The 19,699-nt window shown below is 40.3% G+C and overlaps 3 protein-coding genes across 5 annotated transcripts in view; all 3 read left to right on the plus strand.

Annotated features, from left to right (window-relative positions):
• The first annotated feature begins 3,670 nt into the window (after positions 1 to 3,670).
• Positions 3,671 to 4,467, plus strand: LOC6611372. The gene is made up of 2 exons (XM_002035881.2): positions 3,671 to 3,827; positions 3,888 to 4,467. Exons 1-2 carry the CDS (start codon positions 3,780 to 3,782, stop codon positions 4,224 to 4,226), a joined length of 387 nt encoding a protein of 128 aa, XP_002035917.1. The 5' UTR covers positions 3,671 to 3,779; the 3' UTR covers positions 4,227 to 4,467.
• Positions 4,468 to 6,627: 2,160 nt separating this feature from the next.
• LOC6611373 lies at positions 6,628 to 7,556 on the plus strand. 2 transcript variants are annotated; one of them, XM_002035882.2, is made up of 3 exons: positions 6,628 to 6,869; positions 7,059 to 7,316; positions 7,372 to 7,556. In XM_002035882.2, exons 1-3 carry the CDS (start codon positions 6,712 to 6,714, stop codon positions 7,394 to 7,396), a joined length of 441 nt encoding a protein of 146 aa, XP_002035918.1. In that variant the 5' UTR covers positions 6,628 to 6,711; the 3' UTR covers positions 7,397 to 7,556. The 2 variants fall into 2 exon arrangements, with proteins under 2 accessions (XP_002035918.1, XP_032580037.1); XM_032724146.1 differs by lacking the exon at positions 6,628 to 6,869 and adding an exon at positions 6,892 to 6,962.
• A 7,924-nt stretch (positions 7,557 to 15,480) lies between these two features.
• Positions 15,481 to 19,699, plus strand: part of LOC6611374 — a 30,617-nt gene continuing 26,398 nt past the window's right edge. The window contains exons 1-2 of one of the 2 annotated variants that reach the window (XM_002035883.2): positions 15,481 to 15,563; positions 17,267 to 17,761. The gene's annotated coding sequence lies outside the window, so the exon portion shown is untranslated. The remainder of the gene's footprint in view (positions 15,564 to 17,266; positions 17,762 to 19,699) is intronic. The other variant, XM_032726764.1, reaches the window with a different exon arrangement.

Genomic DNA, 19,699 nt, shown 5'->3' on the forward strand with positions numbered 1-19,699 from the left:
ACTATAAAATACTTGGCAAAACTTGTTAATTTCAAAAATTTTCCCTTATATTGGGAAATACTGTTTTGATCTCGCATCTGTCATACCCTTTCTTGAGGCTATAAAAGTGGTTTTACCTGTTTTGATGGCTGCATTTAAATTGCACTGCCAGTCAGGCTGGGAACGATTCTTAAACTGGGACTGGGCCAGAAAAGATGTCCCGCCAACTGGACGCTTTAATTAGATAGTCGCGGTTGTGTGAACATCCAACCCAAGTTGCCGTGGTAATGTGGAGGAGGAAGCTGGAGCTGAAACTGAAATTGGAGCTGGAGCTGGTTACTGAATCTGGAGCTTCCTCCCTGCAATGGCCGCCGGTCGCGAGTCATGAAATTTATGCGCTAAAATTGCATAATTGGGCAACGCACCCACACAGACACAGAGCAACGCAGACGGGGGAAACTTTGCACATAAATTCTGGAAGTCAAGGTAACGGCGAAAAGTTTTTGACCAGACCCCACCCCGAACTCAAGTTGAAGTCCCTGGGGCCCTATCAAATTAAACACTTTCTGGTGTTGGGTCGTCTACTTATCGAAGGGAGAACCCGCAGATGCACAGATACGCAAACACAAAGATCCATGTGCTCAGATGGAAGATGCACAATTCAAAGCACACAGGATTCGATTTTAATTTCCTGTTTCGGCTTGTTCTCCCTCAAAAAAAAGCCCTTGAATTCGTCCAATCCCATACAGTCGGTTGCCATTTCATTGCCTCTCTTGGAATTTGCAAATAGGAGTTTCCATGGGTGGATAAACTTCCCATCATTTTTTTTTGTTGCTGTCCTGTTGTTATTTTTTCCTATGACATTCTAAGTGAATTTTTTGTGCCGACTCCCTAATAGTTTTTCATTGCAAACTTTATTTAGTGCTCCTCGGTGGGATTGTCCACCACGTTTTCCCACCCTCAGCTTTCACTCCATTTTTCGTTCGCCAATTTTTGAACATTTTTGCCATGAATTTGAATGCCATCTCCTGCAGTATGTGTGTTTTGTCTGGTGGTGTTTTTATGAAGATAAAAAGCTCAACGATAGTCTGGCCAAATGTCCGTTGGCTTATATGCGACTAACACTCTGTGGCTAATGGGGCTGATGGCCTAGAACCCATTTGAGCCCAGCCGGCAGGGAAAACGGCGTAAATTGGGGCGAAGGGTGGAGCTCTGTTTTGCTGTTGGCTGCAATAATTGTTTATTGGCAGCAATGGATTTGAATTGTTATCGATTGCAGCTGGAAAACAAATATAAATGACCAAGTGTGAATTCCGGGGGTCAAACTTATGCAGAGCAATGTGCAAAGATTGTATATTGTGCCACTGATAAATATACATTTTTGATATTGTTTGTCTATATCGCCTTTTGGTTGCATTTTGAATACAGCCATTAATGCGAGCCAAGTTAGCTTGAAAATCCAATGTAGGCTGCACAAGAAGAATTAGATCTTGATGTATTATATTCCTTGAATTTGATAGAGCTCTATAAGCTGAACAACTTTGTGGACAGCCATACAACTTTATTTCCTTGAAAACCAATAATAATTCAAAAAGCCTCAACATATGTGTATGTGTTGACATGAGACATTCCTCTGGAATTGCCTTTGAAATAAACCTATTAGTATAAGAAATTCACTTTGCAGCTCTCAACTTCTTCGACATGACAATGGAATTTTCAGCATTTAAAATGGCTTAGCCGTTTACACTGACTATTCCGGAAAACTTTTTATTTTAAGCTGACTTTGCAGCACAATTGGCCAACTTGACGGTCCGCCGAAGGATTTAAGTTCGTCCGGCGCCTGATGAAATGCTGCCAAAATGCAAAACAAATACAACAAGACTGAAGTAGAACGCAATCAGAGTGAAGGACTTTTCGGCGAAGGGAAATGAGCGTGGGCAAACAAATCCTGTCGCATAATTTTTGGCAAGAACGTGAAATTAATTATGCGCAGGAAGAAAAGCGGCAGGCGAATGAGCACCAGCAGCGGAAAAGGGTTAACACAAAGGACCTCGAGTAACATCCTGGCCAAGTCGCGTCAGCTGCCAACAACTTTCCTGGCGCCCAACAGGAGCCGCCGGAGTGGGCAGCATTCGGTCTGAAGCATCCGAGGATTATGTTAAATTTAGCGGTGACGATGACACACAAGACACTTGGCAAAAGGTTCTCACACAATGGCCGCAATAATTGCGCGGAATTGGGAATGCCTGGTAAGTGGCGAGGATGGCAAGGGGAAAGGTGGAGTGGAGTGGCAGCGGTACAGCAGAAGGTGGCCATTAATTGTGCAAAGTCAGTGCGGCTGAAAAAGGCAAAGTCAGTGCCAAGCAGTAGACGCCGCTTGCCAAAAGACACTCAGGCAAAAGTGTGTGTCTCAGAAAATAAATTTTAACTTATATTTATTTAATCATATTTATTTGGGAAAAAAATATTTTATATATATTTTATATATATTTTTTACTTTTCTTGTTCTTTGAAAACTTGTTACCAAATACGGTAAGTAATCTGCCGCTTTAGCTTTATAAAATAATAAAAAAAATATATAAGTATATGATTTTAAAGTGTCAATAATTATGTATATTTTTTTTCAGCAAATAATAATAGCAAAATCAAAAATAGTTCATTTTATGAAATATTGAATGAATACATAAATATTTATTTTAAAAAGAAAAACATTAAAACTTTTGTTTTGAGTGCATGACAGACAAAATGGAGTTGAAATAAAAGGACGATGCAAGAGAATAAAATGCCCTCAACGAGGTCCTTCTCCTCCTTTACCATTTTGGTGTCCTCCACCTCTCTATTTCGGTATGCCATAAATTTGATGCTATTTTTATTGTCATTTCCATGGCAAGGCAGAATGTTTGTTTAATTTTAAATGCCGACCAAAGGACTTCCCTGTCCTTTCGGGAAACCCTAACAATTAAATACAATTTCGTAAGTCCCGAAAAGTGCGTCGTTGTCTCAGCAAGGAAAAATACAAGAGAACGGCATAGAACAGGGCGCAGTAGATATACATAAATCATGCACAGTTCTAGAATGCTTCGCTTCTATTTATCAAGCTCAGCGGAATTCTATGTGGAGGATAATTTAAAATAGGTGCCGGGGAAACCCGGAAATGTAATCTTTGCAAACGTGCATGGATGTTTGTTTTTGAGCAGCATTTTACTTACTTTAATTTCTTAATTTCCCGCGATTTACCAAGCCGCATCGCATTAGAGAATGGCATCGAAGGCTTTTAGTCGTGAGCGGGAGAGACAGCATTTCCGTTTGCGGCTGGCCAAATATTTGCATTAAATTTGGCCAAGTGGCAACGTTTATTCTGCTATTATACATTTTTTCTGTTTTGCCCCTTTGCTTGCTTTCAATTGCGTTTTTTACCCCCTTTTTTGTGCCACGGCACTTGATTTTCTCATTCTCTATTTCCTCTTCATTTTTCTTCACTCTGCGAGTGTGTGGGGATATTTTTTTAGTTGTACAACAATTTCTTTGTTTGCTCTGTGCTTTCGTGGCGAGTTAATTTCGTATTTCCGCTCATTTAACTGCATTTCCCCCTGCCTTCCATCTCCATCTACCCGGTTGCCATGGGCCTGCTCAAAGTGCCGTGAAGTTGTTTTGGCCGCAGGAAGTTCATTTGTAGAACAGGCAACAGAAGCGAAAGTCATATGAATTTCCAGAGAAGAGCCGGCTATGAAGTGCCACTCGGACGAAGTATACACAAAAACAATTCAACTGGAAAATATATATATATTTAATAAGTCCAAATGGAATCCGCCGTACGAAAGCGCAGAATTTCCTTTCTGCAGAACAATGTGAGTGAATATGGTATTCCAGGAAAATTCATCCGCCAAAACTAATCATAAACTTTTTAGAGACATGCCGATAAACGGACACGCAACTTGTCAACAATACCACCTCCCAGCACTCTAGTTCAAACAGTAAAGAAACCCGTCAAGAAGTTCTCTTCGGATTTAGCCAATCTTCCACCGGTTCCCGCAATCGATGCTTTTCAACGAGGCTACCGAGTAGAATCGATATTGGACATGGTACAAAACACCCACAAGGAGCAATTCCTCTACATAAAGTTTACGAGACTCATTGAACCCGAGTTGGTTCCTTTGGAACTGGCCTTGCAGCATGTTCCCCATCTGCTTTCTGATTTCTACAAGGAATACGTCCAGGCCTGGCAGAAAATGGAACAGCAAGAATGATGTATCACCTTAAAATTTAAGAGAGAAATTAAACACAATTAATGGAGTATGAGAAGTGCGAAACTGCCTCACATTTATGACGCATCCTTTTCTGCAGTCTCGCGTCGAGTTTTAAATAATTTTATGCCTATTTGGCTCGTACAGCTCGCAAAATTTCACACCTCAGCCATCAAAAGTTGGGGCGGACGTGCGTGCCAGAAGTTTTTGCCATCCGCAAATAAAGGATACAGGAAATGTTTAAGCACGGGTGTAGAGATCACTTTTCGAATGGGGGTTGTTGTTTTATTTATGCTTTGATTAACTTAGATGGTAAAACTTGAATTTGAATTTGAGAAACATATTTTATTTTCCTATTCAAATAGATCATTTTAACTTATCACATTCTTTTGAAAATTGCAATTTAAAATTACTTTTTTCTTTAATTTTTTTATTTTGTCCTTAAGCCCCATTATTCCGCTCCTCTGAATAGCCTTATAAAAATTATATGTCAAGCGCAAAATCTCGGGCAAATCGAGTTGGCGAGAAAAATTGCTTAAAGATGCAAGATACAAAAAGCTGAATGAAATTTTCGAAGAGAAAGGCAAACCGATTCTAAAAGCAAGGATGCGAATGTAAAATGCATGTGCAGTGGATGCGGATCTGAAGGAAAGTGCGAACGTGAATTTAAAATGATGTGCATGCGAGGAATACGATTATTTAATATGAGAATTTGATTCAGCATCTCTGCTGCGAGTTCGGAGTCTTTGGCAGCAGGTGCACTTCCCCCTTCATGGAGACTTTATGACGACCAACTGTGCATCTGGGCATCTGCATCTGCATTTTTATGTGTGTGCGGGTGCGCAGTATATTTGTTTAACTTATGTGTGTCGGATTTCGTTCATTGCACGTACTACCCCCTTTTACCCGCCACTTTCACTGCCCTTTCACCCTTTCACCTAAGATGATGGCAAAACATAGCTTTGCCTTTCGCCGCCCCTGTTGGAAGCAAGATGTTGACTTTTATTGTGGCTTGACATTAATTTGTTAAGTGCACCATGGCTGCCTGCCCCCGAAGTTGATGCTGCCACGCCCCCAGAAAACCTTGTAACAGCCAACTGGGGACGAGAGAAACATGAAGGTGAGAAACTTGACTGTCGGCAACATCTTTGCACTGAGCTATAAGATTCTCAAAATTGTAAATTTAATGGCGGCAATAAACAAAAATACGTTAATATGCTCATGAATAAATTTTTATTTTAAAATTTCTATCGAATGATTGCGTTTGTTTTTATTGCAAATATATTATTTTTTTATTTTTTTGTGCCTTTGCTCAACCCTGTCAAGGTTAAGCGAAGTTTTTGACATGCCTTCCAGTGTCGGAATTGGAGCAGGACTTGCGGTCAGAAGCCCCAGTTTCGTTGTTTTTAATTATGTCCAATGCACTGTGAATATGCTTAAAAATGCAAATTATGCACCGCAAAATGCACCGTCTGCAAAATGCTACCCCATAATTTATGAGCCACATGAAGACCACCGCCATCCCCAATCGTCGTGCGTTCATTTTCTGCATCACTTCCGTTTCCGCCAATTCCCCTCGACGGCCATCGCATTATGTTGTTGAACATTCGGCTTGGTGTCATCGACGACCCGATGTCGACTGTTGATACAAGGCGTCTGATATGGGTAATCACGGGAATAAATACACTCCCGGCCAAGACTTTATAGTGCACACGTGACTGGGGATAATAAATTAGATGATGAGATTAAAGTTCTTAAGATTAACTTATAACTACCTAAAATGTCAGATTGCTCTTGAATCACATTTTTTATTAGGATTAATATTCATATTAATTAAAAAATTTAAATTTTTTTAGTTTCTTGAAGAAATTAAGCTTTTGAAGTAATAAATTTCTCATAGCAAAATTAGTCTGTAATGCTACAGGCGCCGATGTATCTACACACCACCTAATCGTAACAGCAACTCGCACACATTCATGCATGGACACTCGTAGTCGGATGAACACAATATTTGTTTAATTAGCTCGTATTAATGCCGTTGCAAGTGCAAATAGAGGTGGCAGCTCATTATGGGAGACGCCAAAGAGCCAATCAGCCATTGTTATAGGCCATTGTAGTCGGGTTGGCCACTAAACACACCGGAACTCACCGCCCACACTGCCCCCTTTCATTTCGACTCCTGTGCATTTCCACCGATGACCCACTATTCGATTTTCATTTTCATCGCCTATTGATTCAGAAATCATTTGCCTCTGCCCGCAACAAATCCGCTTGTGAATTCAATTGTGGCGCTTATAATATTGTGCAACGACTGCCAGCACCACGCTGGCAGTTTAATGATGTGATTTCTGTTTTTGTGCACTGGGGATTATGGCGAGCTGGGCTCAAAGGTTGAAAGGAATTCACTCTGAGAAACATTTCAGATCGCTCAGCAAACTTCGTTCGCATTGTTACTCACTTTTCCGACACGCACACAATCACAGTCAAAATGGCCTGCAAAAAGAAAACCAAACTGTGGGAACCAATGACCAAGGATGAATTGAAGTCCACCACACAGGCGATGCTCGAGGAGGGCGCCAGGGGTTTAAGGACGATTTCTACGCAGCAGAAAAAGCTGGTCAACTTTCAGTCGTTCAATATGGATGAGTGAGTGGAAAATTATGCTGTTTAGGGATATATCGGGATCGGATTAGGGATATTATATCGGGAAAATGCGAGCAGTAAGAAGTGCAGCTTAAGGTACTTCGTTTCGAAATCCGATCTCTGCTTGGAAAAATCCATGTTTATATTTGGATTGTTTATTTAAATGTGATCTTTTACTTTACTTTTTCGCAGTCCCCGTTACGGAATTTCCCTAGTCGAGGACAACATGGAACCCCCCATGTTGTCGAGCTACACAAGGCAATACTCCCAGCCGTATCCAAATCGTTGTAAGCCCTTTGTTGTAAAGACGGAAACACCAGATCCCATATTCAATCGAAAACCGAAAAACGATTTTGAGTTTACCACAGGACTGGATTTTAAGTTTCTCGATGATCACATGCACAATCTTTCCGAAACACGCAAGAAAGTCAACTTCTTTCGGCAATTGAGGTGAGATATCTAATCTTAATCGGTTGCAATATTAAAAATTTCATGTGTTACACAGGAATCAATCATTTCTTCAGTATTGACAAGGGCTAAAGTTGTTCGGGCTAAAATTACAAAACCAAAACTATTAATTTGTAACAATTTGACTCCATCATCGGCAAAGTCACGCAACGTGGCTCCTATTTTAAGAGCTTTCAATTGTGCCATGATTATAAATTACCCCTCATTATGTTCCGGGAAAAATGTGTCAATTGCATTTTCCATTACCCCTTCGTTTTCGATAGAAATCAATTAATTTTGCATAAATAAACTCCATTGTCAGCGTGGTCAGGGGAGAGCCATGTGCTCGACTATTATTAGGTTATAGCCGGTACACTTTTCTTGGAAAAATATCAAGCAAATTGCAATTAATAATGCAGAAGGCAGCAAGCCAAGTCCGATACTCGGCCATTGCTGCGATATTCGCCGCGGGCACTGGCATTGCTGCCAATTTGCATAAATGCTAGAAGAGCTCTCCCGTTGGCCAGTGGGATGTCGGGCATGAGGGTGGTGTCAAACTAATGGCAGTCTATGACAGGGATCTGATTTATTATGCACGGTAATTAGTTTGGCCTCCTTAGTGTCCGAATGGAAGCCAATAAACCAGGCTGACATGCCGCTGCATTGATTTTGCCCCGAGGAAAGCGCGCATAAGCGATGGATTTCCTTCTACCGTCCAGCACCGCCAGCATCGCCCCAATGGAGTGGCCAAAACATAACAATCTCCGGCAGACAGGAGTATGAAAGTCGGTATGAATGTTCCGAAGTGTCAGCCTGCGGAGGAAGGAGCTGTTGCCTATGCATTGTGACTCCACAGCACTATGGGGCATTTGGCCTGTTTTTTTTGCAAAAATGTGTTTTTCACAAGTATGCAAAATTGAAGTATTTTAGTATTAATACATTGGAAATATGTTAAACTATTATGTTTTAGCCGGCAAAATTTTAACAGTGTACTGTTATAATAACAGCTGTTAAAGTCGGCTGTTGCGAGCATATACCAGGTGGCTGCAATACGCGCAAAATTTAGCTTAACTTTCAAAGTGTTAAAATTTTAAAAGAAGATCGCAAATGAGTAAAATTTAAATTGGATAATCAATATTGAGGTTTGTATTATGTATATATATTAATATATTGTTTATTGTGTGCGTCTATTTCTAACAATTTGTACATTTAGCAAGTGGTGTCAACATGTAGCTGTTAGAAATAAATTTCAACTTTGAATAGAGCTACAAAAATTTGTTCAAATTTGTTCAGTAAGTGCTTATATTCATGTTGTAGTGTGTTCAATTCCTAACTCATATCAGGTAGTCTCTATGTGCGTTTTTTGCGGGTTTTCGAGACATTTGATTTTTTAAGGAACAACATCTCGATTGCCAATGCTGGATTTGCTGGAAGTGTGGCGCAAGCAAAAGGGTGTTCGTCAAAAGGAAAATTCTTTTTGCGCTTTTATTAGTGGGCATTTTTCTGATAGCAAGCTAGACTTTAATGAACGATTAACGAATAGTAATAATGACGAATGTTTTCAGTCAATCTTTTGCGAAATTGGAGAAAATGCAATCGAAAAATATATGAATTTTCGAAAGTTTTTTCAAAGTGGTTAGAAGAACACCTAGTCCTGAAGGTAAAAGAGAAAAATAAAAAGGAAAGGAAATAAGCTGGATGCCCGAAAACGATATATTATTTAAAAAGTTTAAGTGGCCGAAGACAGCAAGCAGATGAACTCGTATGGGCGCAGAATCACAACGAACGTCTTTTGGGTCAAGCTGAAGCTAGCTGCACGGAAGCGCGGCCTGCTGGATCTTGCAGCCATACTTAAAATTCTTTTGTTGAACCCAGCCAAGGCAAATATAAACAATATAAATAATATCCCATAATATCATCAATAAATTTAAAGAGGCGCGTTCGAAAACATAAGCGACTATCTCTTCCACCAGAAGTCATTCAATTGTTATCTTGCGAATTTGAACCTGATAACGATTCTTCAGACTCTGCTGATTGTGAATAGGAAGACGACTATGAACTTTTATAAAATATTAAAATTAAAAATTAACTTTAAAAATTATTTAAAAAAAAAAAAAAAAAAAAAAAAAAAAATGGGGCGGTGTTGGGGCACGCCCACTTTTCCAAAATATTCCTGGGGGCATATCTAACACATAAAAAAAAAATCATCCAAATATCTCCAGTAGTTTAGAAGTTATTAATTTTTGAAAAAAAAACAGGCCAAATGCCCCATAGTGCACAGGGCATGCAGAGGACGCGCTGTCCTTGCGGTGAAGCTGTTCATCATATTCCTTGTAGTGGAACTTTTGGCTGCTTTGATTTGGAAAATTTAAAAGTGGGCATGCAACTTTTATATTTCCCGAAAACTAAATCTTATAGTGAAATCAATATTAAATCATTTTCATATATGTATGTAAGATTGTTTATTATTATTAATTTAATTATTAGTTTAATTCTAAATGCGGTAATTATATAAAGTATTCTTAGTTTGTGACCGAACGACTGCTGCTGAGAACTCGACTGCCTGCTACGCTGACTTCCACCCCCCTCCACTGCTGCCTTGCGATCGTTCCTTCGATGACTGATTGTCGATAACTTCCATTTCCGACAATCATGTTGCTGCTCAACAGCGCTGCCAACCGGGTTGTTGCCAGCCTTCAGCCTTACTCCATGTTACATTCGGCCCTCCTGATCATCATCATCCGACCCGGATGACAATAGGTCTGCATTTTCGGCTATGTACTTCCACAACTTCATGTTGTCACAGCTGGTGGATGTGACATTGGGTCCTTCGACGTTTGCTGCTTTTTTAACGTCATATCTGCCATTGTCTTTGACTCCTGTGACTTCGTATGGACCTAAATACCCGCTTGCCATCTTGCGGCCAGCTACAAATTGGGTCCTTTTAATTGCAACCAGATCACCTGCTTTGTATTTGTATTCAGCTCGGCGCTTTTTGTCGTAATTGCGCTTGTAGTCCTTCTGCGCCTGCTCGATGTTGCGTTTTACCAGCTGTCTCATCTCATAGCGGTCCTCGTTGAATTGACAGACCACTTCTTCTTGGAGCAGTTCCAGTAACCGATCCTCAACTCGGGTGTACATCTTGGTGCCAAACATGACCTCAAATGGTGACAGCTTTAGTGATGAATGCACGTGACAGTTGATCGCCTTTTGTACCTCAGGCACATATTTGTACCACTTCGACGGTTCGTCTGAAGACAGCTTTGATATTATTGCCAAAATTAAACGATTTACTCGTTCTATCTGGCCGTTGCCTCTGGCCACTCCAGTAGTTGTGCAGACGTGTTCCACGTTATGGCTGCTCATAAATTGTTCGAACGCACCACTCGTAAAGGCCGTTCCTTTGTCGCTAACAATTCGCTTAGGGAAACCAAAAATGTTTGACCAGTCGGTCAGCCTCTTGACCACTTCTTCCTGTCCGGTTGATTTGGTTGGGAATAACCAGACAAACTTTGAAAACGCATCGACTGTTGCCAGAATGTATTTATACTGTTTGGCCGATGAATCCATTGGCCCCAAATGATCGATGTGTAGTGTGTGCAACGGTGCGTCTCCTTTATCTATGCAATTTAGATATCCCTCCTGCTTTCCCAACTTTTTGCTGTGGATGATACATTTTATACAGTTAGAAATTAGCTTTTTTACCTTGTATTCCAAATGAGGAATAAAAAATTGCTGCTGTATGCTATGCATCGTCTTTTGCAACGACGAATGGCCCACTTCATGTGCGCTTTGAATCACCTCCCTCTCCATTAGTGCAGGGACAACCAGTAGTTCATTGCCATTGACCATACTATACAACAGGCCACCTTTTAGCTTGTAGGGTTGGAATAGACGATCTTTTAGAATTTCCAGGATTGCTCTAATTGAATCATCGTTCTGCTGCGACTTTTTAATACGTGCTGTCAACTCGGATGTTATCATCATGCATGCTTGGGGATGGCGGCTTAAAAAATCAACGTGTCTCATTCTTTCTCCTGCACAATGTTCGGGTTGAAAATTAAAATCCTGCATATAGAGAATCCATGGGCCAACTTCTCTTGGGACGTCTGCTTTTTTTGTTGTCTGTTTAAATGCGACACAGTCCGTGACGAGCTTGAAAGGGACTCCCAATAAATAGTGTCTGAACTTTTTCAGAGCTAAGTATGCGGCTTTTACTTCAAGGTAGTAACTATGACGATTTGATTCGGCTTTTGTAGTTTTTCTGCTCCAAAAGCAGACTGGGTGAAAACTGCCTTCGAACTTCTGCAATAAAACGGCTCCTAACCCGTCCTTAGAGGCATCTGTATGAAGTTCGGTTTCTGCTTCTCGTGAGTAGATCCTCAATACTGGTTCGTTTACCAGAATCTCTTTCAGCTTATTCACCGACTGCTGCTCTACTGGTCCAATGTTGAAAATGGCATCTTTTTTTAATAGGTCCGTCAGTGGTCTCGCAATTTGGGCGTATCCAGGTATGAATTTTCTGAAGAATCCTGTGAGACCCAGAAATCCTTGAACGGCTTTTACATTCTGAGGTGTTCCAAAGGAATTCACTGCTGATGTTTTCTCTTTTCCAGGGCATATTTGTCCACCTTCGATAATATGTCCCAGGAAATGAATTCGCCTCTGCATAAAGTTGCACTTCTTCCATTTTATTTTTAGACCAAATTCTGCAGCTCTCTTAAGTACCATTTCCGTCTTTTCCATGCATTCTTCTGGGGTAGCGGCATATACAATTATGTCATCCATATATAGCTGCATTATATTGGAATTAATTAGTTCTTGAAAAATAAATTGAACGAACCGTATAAACGCTGCTGGGGAATTCTTAAAACCAAAGGGCGCTTTGTTAAACTCGAATAAGCCTTCTCGGGTAACAAATGCTGTGTACGGCTTGCTGGCTTCTTCTACGGCCACATGAAAAAATCCGTTCTGTAAGTCCATGGTTGTAAACCATTTGGCACTCTGCAGTTTTTCAAGCACCTCCTCCATTATGGGTACCGGAAAACAATCCATCAGAACCATGGTGTTCAATTTTCTATAGTCCACGCAAACGCGTAGGGTACCATCCTTTTTCTTGACAACGACTATGCGACTGGCAACATTTGATGTAGATTTACGGACGATTGACTGCTCGACCCATTCCTCTACCTGCTTCTTTACAGCTATAGCTTCTTCTTCAGATAGTCGGGTGTGTCCATGGCGAAAGGGTTTAATCACGCCATCAGGAATAATTTTGAGTTCGACTGGACATTGCTTTATCTGCTTGGGTGGTGTTTCGTATGTTCTCTCTATCATGCGTTCAACGTCTTCTCGGTATTGTGGTGCAACTGTAAAAGAAGATTCTTCACAAATATTAAACATTTGGGAATACTCAACCGCTTGTTTTTTATCTGCTTCCAGGTCAAGAAAAGTATAGCCTTCTGCACTACAGATAAGACGAAACTTGCTGATAAAATCGTGTCCCACTATTCCATCGCAACTGAATTTAGAATCGTGGACGACTAAAACGTTGTGGCTTGCTTCCACCTGGTCGGTCTTGATTAATGCTCTGAAGCATCCAATCGGCTGTGTTGAGGCATTTCCCAAACCTCGCAATACTGTTGCAGTGCGGTTTAAATCAACATCTTTCATCTTCTTGAATATAGCTTCTTTAATTATGGTCACATCTGATCCTGTGTCCACCAGACAGTTGATGATAATCCCATTTATGATTACTGGCTTTGTTCGTGCACTATCAACGTGAATGCGCATGCTGTTTACTTTTTCCGGACACTTGCTTGAGATATGGCCCTCTTGATTACAGCTGAAACATTTGGTAGGAAGTGTACAATCCTTTCGTTTGTGTTCCCTCGAACCACAGTTGAAGCAGTGATCTGCTTTTACACCTTGTGTAATTTGCTTTGGTTTTGGTTGAATATTCGGCTTGTCAACAATATTCAGACTCTCGTAGATTTCGAATTCTTGCTTTAATTCCTTAAGAGTTTTACAACGGAGCATAGCACCCTTATACTCCTTTTTAATGTCGAGGCCGTTTACGATATGAGTTATCAAAGCAACTGTTTCAACTTCACCTAAGGCTGCTATTTTCTTCATTTGTAACAAATAGTCGTGTAGAGTCTCCTCCCTCTTCTTCTTCCTGTCTTGCAACTTTTTGTGAATAACGGCGCTATTATAGCTGCCTGAAAATTCTTCAATTAGTAACTCTTTGAGTTCAGTGTATCCACTGACACATTCAGATTCTAAGAAAAGTTCTGCTGATCCAATCATCTTACTTCTGGCTTGAACATATTTTTGTTTCTCCGAAAGTTCATATGCCTCGGCATTTTTCTCAAAAATTTCAAACCATTTTTTAATAGGAATTGATTTGCCATCACAGTCACTTACAACTTTTTCAAATTTTTCTGCAGCGATAATTACTTGCCCCTCTTGTTTAGATTTTGCCAACATGCTCTGGGTTAGAGTATTCATCATTTGTTCAAATTTCTCTTCGACTTTAGCACTAGCGTCTTTATTCTGCTTCTTTGCCTCTGCTTCTCCTACAGGCGCCAACTTTTGATCTTCTTCGTTCATTTTTTCTTTTCTGCTTTCGTCCTCGCTTTCGTTCTCTAGAATTGCTTGTATTTGGTCGGTGTTAAGTTTTTTATTTGTAGGTGGTGTACGTGTGAACATTCCGCGACAAGGCACTAACACCAGCAAACAACGACAATGTTCTAACGGCGCGACGGTAGTCGATTTTGCAGACGGCGCCACCGGTTAAAAGACAAATTTTGATTTTCGTTAGAAACGAGTTTCACCACCTTTGCAATTTAATTGTTTTAAATTCCACAACAGCAAAACGACTTGAGTCTGTATGAGTTCAACCGATTTTTTCAACTTTCAATGCAGTAGACGTAGCCATAACTTTACAACTTTAAAGACTAAATCCACGCACACGACAATTTCAACTTTATCAGTTCTCTCTAGCAGCTTTCCCGACTTTTACCGACTTGTGTTCAAACAAAATCTGTACAACTGATTTTTCCAACTTTAAATGCAATAGATATAGCCACAACTTTACAACTTTTAAAGACTATATCCACGCACACAACAATGTCTTTTTTCTTTAAACAACTGCACCTTCATATAACCGATTTAGGACTGGACGAGCCCCCATGTAAGATTGTTTATTATTATTAATTTAATTATTAGTTTAATTCTAAATGCGGTAATTATATAAAGTATTCTTAGTTTGTGACCGAACGACTGCTGCTGAGAACTCGACTGCCTGCTACGCTGACTTCCACCCCCCTCCACTGCTGCCTTGCGATCGTTCCTTCGATGACTGATTGTCGATAACTTCCATTTCCGACAATCATGTTGCTGCTCAACAGCGCTGCCAACCGGGTTGTTGCCAGCCTTCAGCCTTACTCCATGTTACATGTATGTTGTACTTAGATTTTTATTGATTTTTACATTTTAAATTAATAATTGACTAGCATTATTTACATAAATTTTAAGCAAGATTGAATTACCTTACCTTTATTCTTAAATAGCTTGAACCATTTCAAGCAAAAGAGGAAATATGGTAAATCCAACTAATATAATATTCCCATGAAAGTTAAGGTCTGTCTATGCTCAGCCCAATAATCTGAAAAGCTGCAGGTAACTGGTTTGACAGTAGAGTGACTCTGAAAATCAACCCGTGTTCTTATAAAAAATCAGGTTTTTGCGACGGTAAGTGAATTGGTCTTATCATCAGTTTTGGCGCAAACAAAAACCAGCTTGCTTGCTTGACATTTTGGCACATTCCTGCCAGACGCCTGCCCACATTCGTCAGCCCGAAGGACAAGTCAGCTGGCAAGGATATGGAGCGGGGCAGCAGTCTGGATGCCGATAAGACCTGTCCCCCACCGAACACCACTGATAAGAGCCAACATTCACCTCAGCACATGGGTCCTTTCACCAACGAGTAATGCAGAAAGCCACCACACTCCAATCACCAACGAAAGCCGGCTCTCTCATGTGCGACTGCGTTGCCCTCTCTCGGGTTATCCTTCGGCTCTGATAAGACCCTGCTTCGGGCGATGGCCGAGGCCCAGTTCGGGTCACCTGCTGACGTAGCTCGTTGCCCAAAGTCAGTTTACTCGGGAGCGCGGCGGAGTTCGTTTAGCAGCGGGCCAACGGTGCGGATACTTAACTTGGGCCAGAGCTGCCAACTGAATGTGTGAGGTGCCAGTGACGACGAGGACGAGTGCTAATCTCGACAATCGGGCTGTGTTATTTAGCAGGCAAGCGGCAGTCCTACCGCAGATCAAAAGTTTCGAAACACCCAAAAGTGCCAAGCAAAGACGGCTCAAACAGAAATTAAAAAAAATAAATTAAAATACATATATGAAACCCAGTCAGAGCTCATGTGTGCGCGTGCATGTGTAATTAATTTTTGGCATTTAAATTGGCCGACACCGGGGCTTTAAATCAATTTGACAAATTTGCATTTTTCTGGTGGGCGCAAAAAAGGGAAGGCCGAGCAAGGGCAATTTCATTTACAAATTACAAATTGATGTGGCGCCCGTGGAAGGGCCCGAAAAACAGCAGCAATCAAGGGTCGTCAAAGGGGGATTGAGGAGAAAGGACAACGAGGGAGGCCTGCCAAATGTCCTTACGGCGTTTCCTTTATTCCCTTTTCGAAATCGTTTGTCTGATAGGCAGCAACGTGTTTGGCTCGGAGGATTAAGTGGATTACGGGGGTCGTCTTAAGGATTAGTTCTTTGAAATGTGCAGACTATCAATTGACCTGTATCCTTAGGAGTCAACTTTTAAATCAGCACCAAGCCCCGAGTCTTAATGCTTAATAAGTGGATCCTATACGAAGATGATGTATTTTCCTCATATCGAATTGCTATACAAGAACAGAAAATTATTTTTAGTAACTTTTTTAAATCAATACAGTTCATTTCAAAACGGAAAAACGCTTTTTTATTTTTTTATTTCTACCTTAAATATGTTTTTATTAATATGTCAATTCTTTTGTTTTTTTGTGTCTATCTTAATGTCTTTAATAAAAATTCTGAAATCATTATTTCCCTTTTCATTCTTTAAATATCTTTAAATGCATGTAACCTCTATAACTTCTTTATTGCCTTGGAGGAATTAATGTTATATACAAACTTGCCGGCAATAAAAATTTCATAACTGATTAAAATACTTTAACTCGCATATTTCAACCCATTTCTCATTTTACTTGCTTTATGTGGTGCAAAGAAATCTCGCATTTACACTACAACGAAGAAAGCTGAGAAGAGGAAAATGGAAAATCGGGGAAAGCTGAGTGGCAGCAAGGAGTAATAATAATAATAGGAACAAAATAATAGGAATGAGCCAAAGAAAAATGTCTGAAACGTGCCTCGTATGCAAATATTTGCAAAACGCAGACTAATAAGTGGAAGAAAAGACAGGCGACAAAAGTGGCCGGGGACAATGGGCCATGTCAGGAAGGAGAAACTCGACGCATGTCTAGGTGTCAATGTGCCGGTGGCAAGTTTTGTACCCCTCTTCATTTTTCAAAAATTCCCCCAGGGTGTTTGGTGCATATGAACAATACGCTACTTTTTTTTCATAAATTAAAGAGTCATTTCTCCCCCATTTATAACAATAACAGAAGTCTGTCGACAACCTCGACACTCCTAAAAAATTCTCATGTGCTCTCGCCCTCAAATGGGAAAAATTAAATAAATTTCATAGCATAATTCATGGGGCATCGGGGAGCAGGGGCAAGACAGCCGCTTGCCTTTTTGTATGGTCATAAATCTTTTGGCATATGGGCTGCCATTTCGCATCATCATCAGCAGCGAGAAAGAAATGTGAAATCCGTAAAAAGAACACATGGAAAATATTTTAAAAATTAAATTTTTATTGTTCTTCCTCATCGTTAGCCAAATGCCCATAAACAATTCATCAAAAAGCGAGCAAGCAAACGAAAACAAACAATAGATATTGTTTACAATTGCCTAAAAGGGCAAGAGACAACCAAATAAAATAGTTTGCAAATTCATTCCATGACAAGTGTCTAAAACAATAAGCACAAAACGTTTTATAACTCCCTCTCTCTCTATCACAAAATACAAACAATGAACGGCAGCAGCAGCAACAACACGGCGGCAACATCAACATCGTCAGCAGCAGCAGGTTCAGTCAGTCGGTCATCAACGAAAACAACAATGCTGGCTACAACTATGTTCTATGGCTAATACAAAAGCTACAAACAACAAATCGCCAACAACAACTAAGCCAAAAGTTCGCCAAAGCATTTGATGCTAAAAAAACAACAAGAAAACCTACACAAACAGCAGCAGCAGCCACATCAACATTGGCAACACTTTTACGAGTTGCAAACTACCTTGTACAACGAATTTTTATTATTGCACAAGGTAAGCCCCTGCCTTTTGCTACATTTTATTTAGAGTTCACTGTAGGGGCGGCAAATTGATGTCCTTGGTCACCTTTGGCTGGCAAATCGAGCAGCAAAATTTAATAGTAGTTGCTCCATTTTTCAGAGGTTGACAGAACCTGACCTATCGCAATTTCAGATGAGTTGACCGTGCACAGAACTTTGTTCTTTTCTGCAAACAGTTTGTCAGAAGCAGAGGGGCGTAATACCTGCAACCAAAATTACAATAAAGTAAAATTTACTTATTTTCAAAAAATATCTTTTTTGTGAAAAATATAAAATCATTCAAATATTATCATACTGTTCTTATTTGTTGCTTTCAAGTCCTGATTAAATGATGCCCACAATTAACTATGACATATGGCTTTTGTTTGACATGCTATGGGAAAAACTTTCTTACTTTCTACCATTTCCAAGGGAAAACTGATAGATAATAATTAAAGTATGTGCCCTCAAAACCATAATCCAAAGGCCAACCCTGACTTGCCAACCTCCTTATAATGTGACCCAAAACTTGTGGCCAAGGAAAGTGCTTTCACCGCACTTTATATATTGGCCGAGGCAATTCACTCGCTCGCAGCTCAATTAGCCCCCTTATCAGGCAGTCTGTAGTTGGGATCCGGGCAAATCCCCGTAATTAAATGCAAGCCACATGCTTGGCTGACTAACCCACATCCTGCAGCAGCAGCCACCACCGCCATCACATTCCGCATTCCCCTCGAACCGAAGCACTTGTCCGACATACATCATCTCGCAGGCGGCGGAAAATCGAAAGAAAAACGCTGACAGGCGAGCGAGTGGAAAAAGTTGTTCAAGCTAGCAGTGAAAATGCCGTTCAGCTGCCGCATAGCAATCTCCTTTTAATTTTTCATGGCTGCCTCGCTCAAAGTCAAAGCAAACACGAGCACGAACTAAAAGTCGGAGGGCTATGAAATGCATATGCATATACTGTAAGTCATACTTAACCCATCGCAAACACATTTCCCGGCACTCAACTTGGATTTTGACTTTGCTCATCTTTCATCTCGTGTCCAAAATTCAAAATTCCCATACGCTGAGCGTGAAAAATGGCTCGAGATGGGCAAGAGCATCCACGCTCCTCCGTCTCCGCTGACCTGCCAGCCGATCAAATATTTGCATAGTAAATGGTTTTTATTATTAACTGTGTAAACCTCCATCTAAGAGGCTCCATCTTCGCAGCTGCTTTCTGTTTTTCGCTGGTGTCCAATTTTCATAAAAAACGCCGTAACAAAGTTGTTAAAATATTTGCCAAACTCCGTTTAAGTGGGCTGCTTAGCCTGTGTTGGCTGGTCAGCAGTTGCCCATCCGGCGTATACGTTATACACAGGAATCAATTAAATCATCTGCATGCTTTTAATTAAAATTCTCGTTGAGTTACATAATTGAGTCAGCCCATTTGTTTCAGAGCTTTCTTTGGGTATGTTCGTTTTATGAGACAGATAAATAAATTCAAACATATGTGCTAGAAACTGCCTATTGAAGTTTCATCATAAAAACTTACAAAAGTTCAATATGAATGACCGTGTTAGACAACTTTAAACTCTTAAATTTTTAAACTTTGTTTTAAACTTAAATATAATTAATATTAAAAAGCATTTGACAACAGTGATTCATATCATTTTGCGTATCAGAAATTAAAATAGCAACTTAAATTTTTATAATTATTGGATGCTAGGTAGCACAGAGTCGTTAAGATCTTTTTGAACCCATCAAAGTTAACACGCTTGTGCCCACTTTTATGCCATGCCCCTTGTGGCCAGCCGTTTTTATTTTTTCACCATTTCTGATCCCCAACAACACTCACGTAAATAAAGCGCGAAATTTAAAGCTTGAATCTCATTAAAATGGTTTTATTGCCAAGGCTAATGGCGGCGGAGAAAGGGTCGCAATGGTTGGG

Source organism: Drosophila sechellia, chromosome 2L (genome assembly GCF_004382195.2).
Source record: "Drosophila sechellia strain sech25 chromosome 2L, ASM438219v1, whole genome shotgun sequence".
NCBI lineage: Eukaryota > Metazoa > Arthropoda > Insecta > Diptera > Drosophilidae > Drosophila > Drosophila sechellia.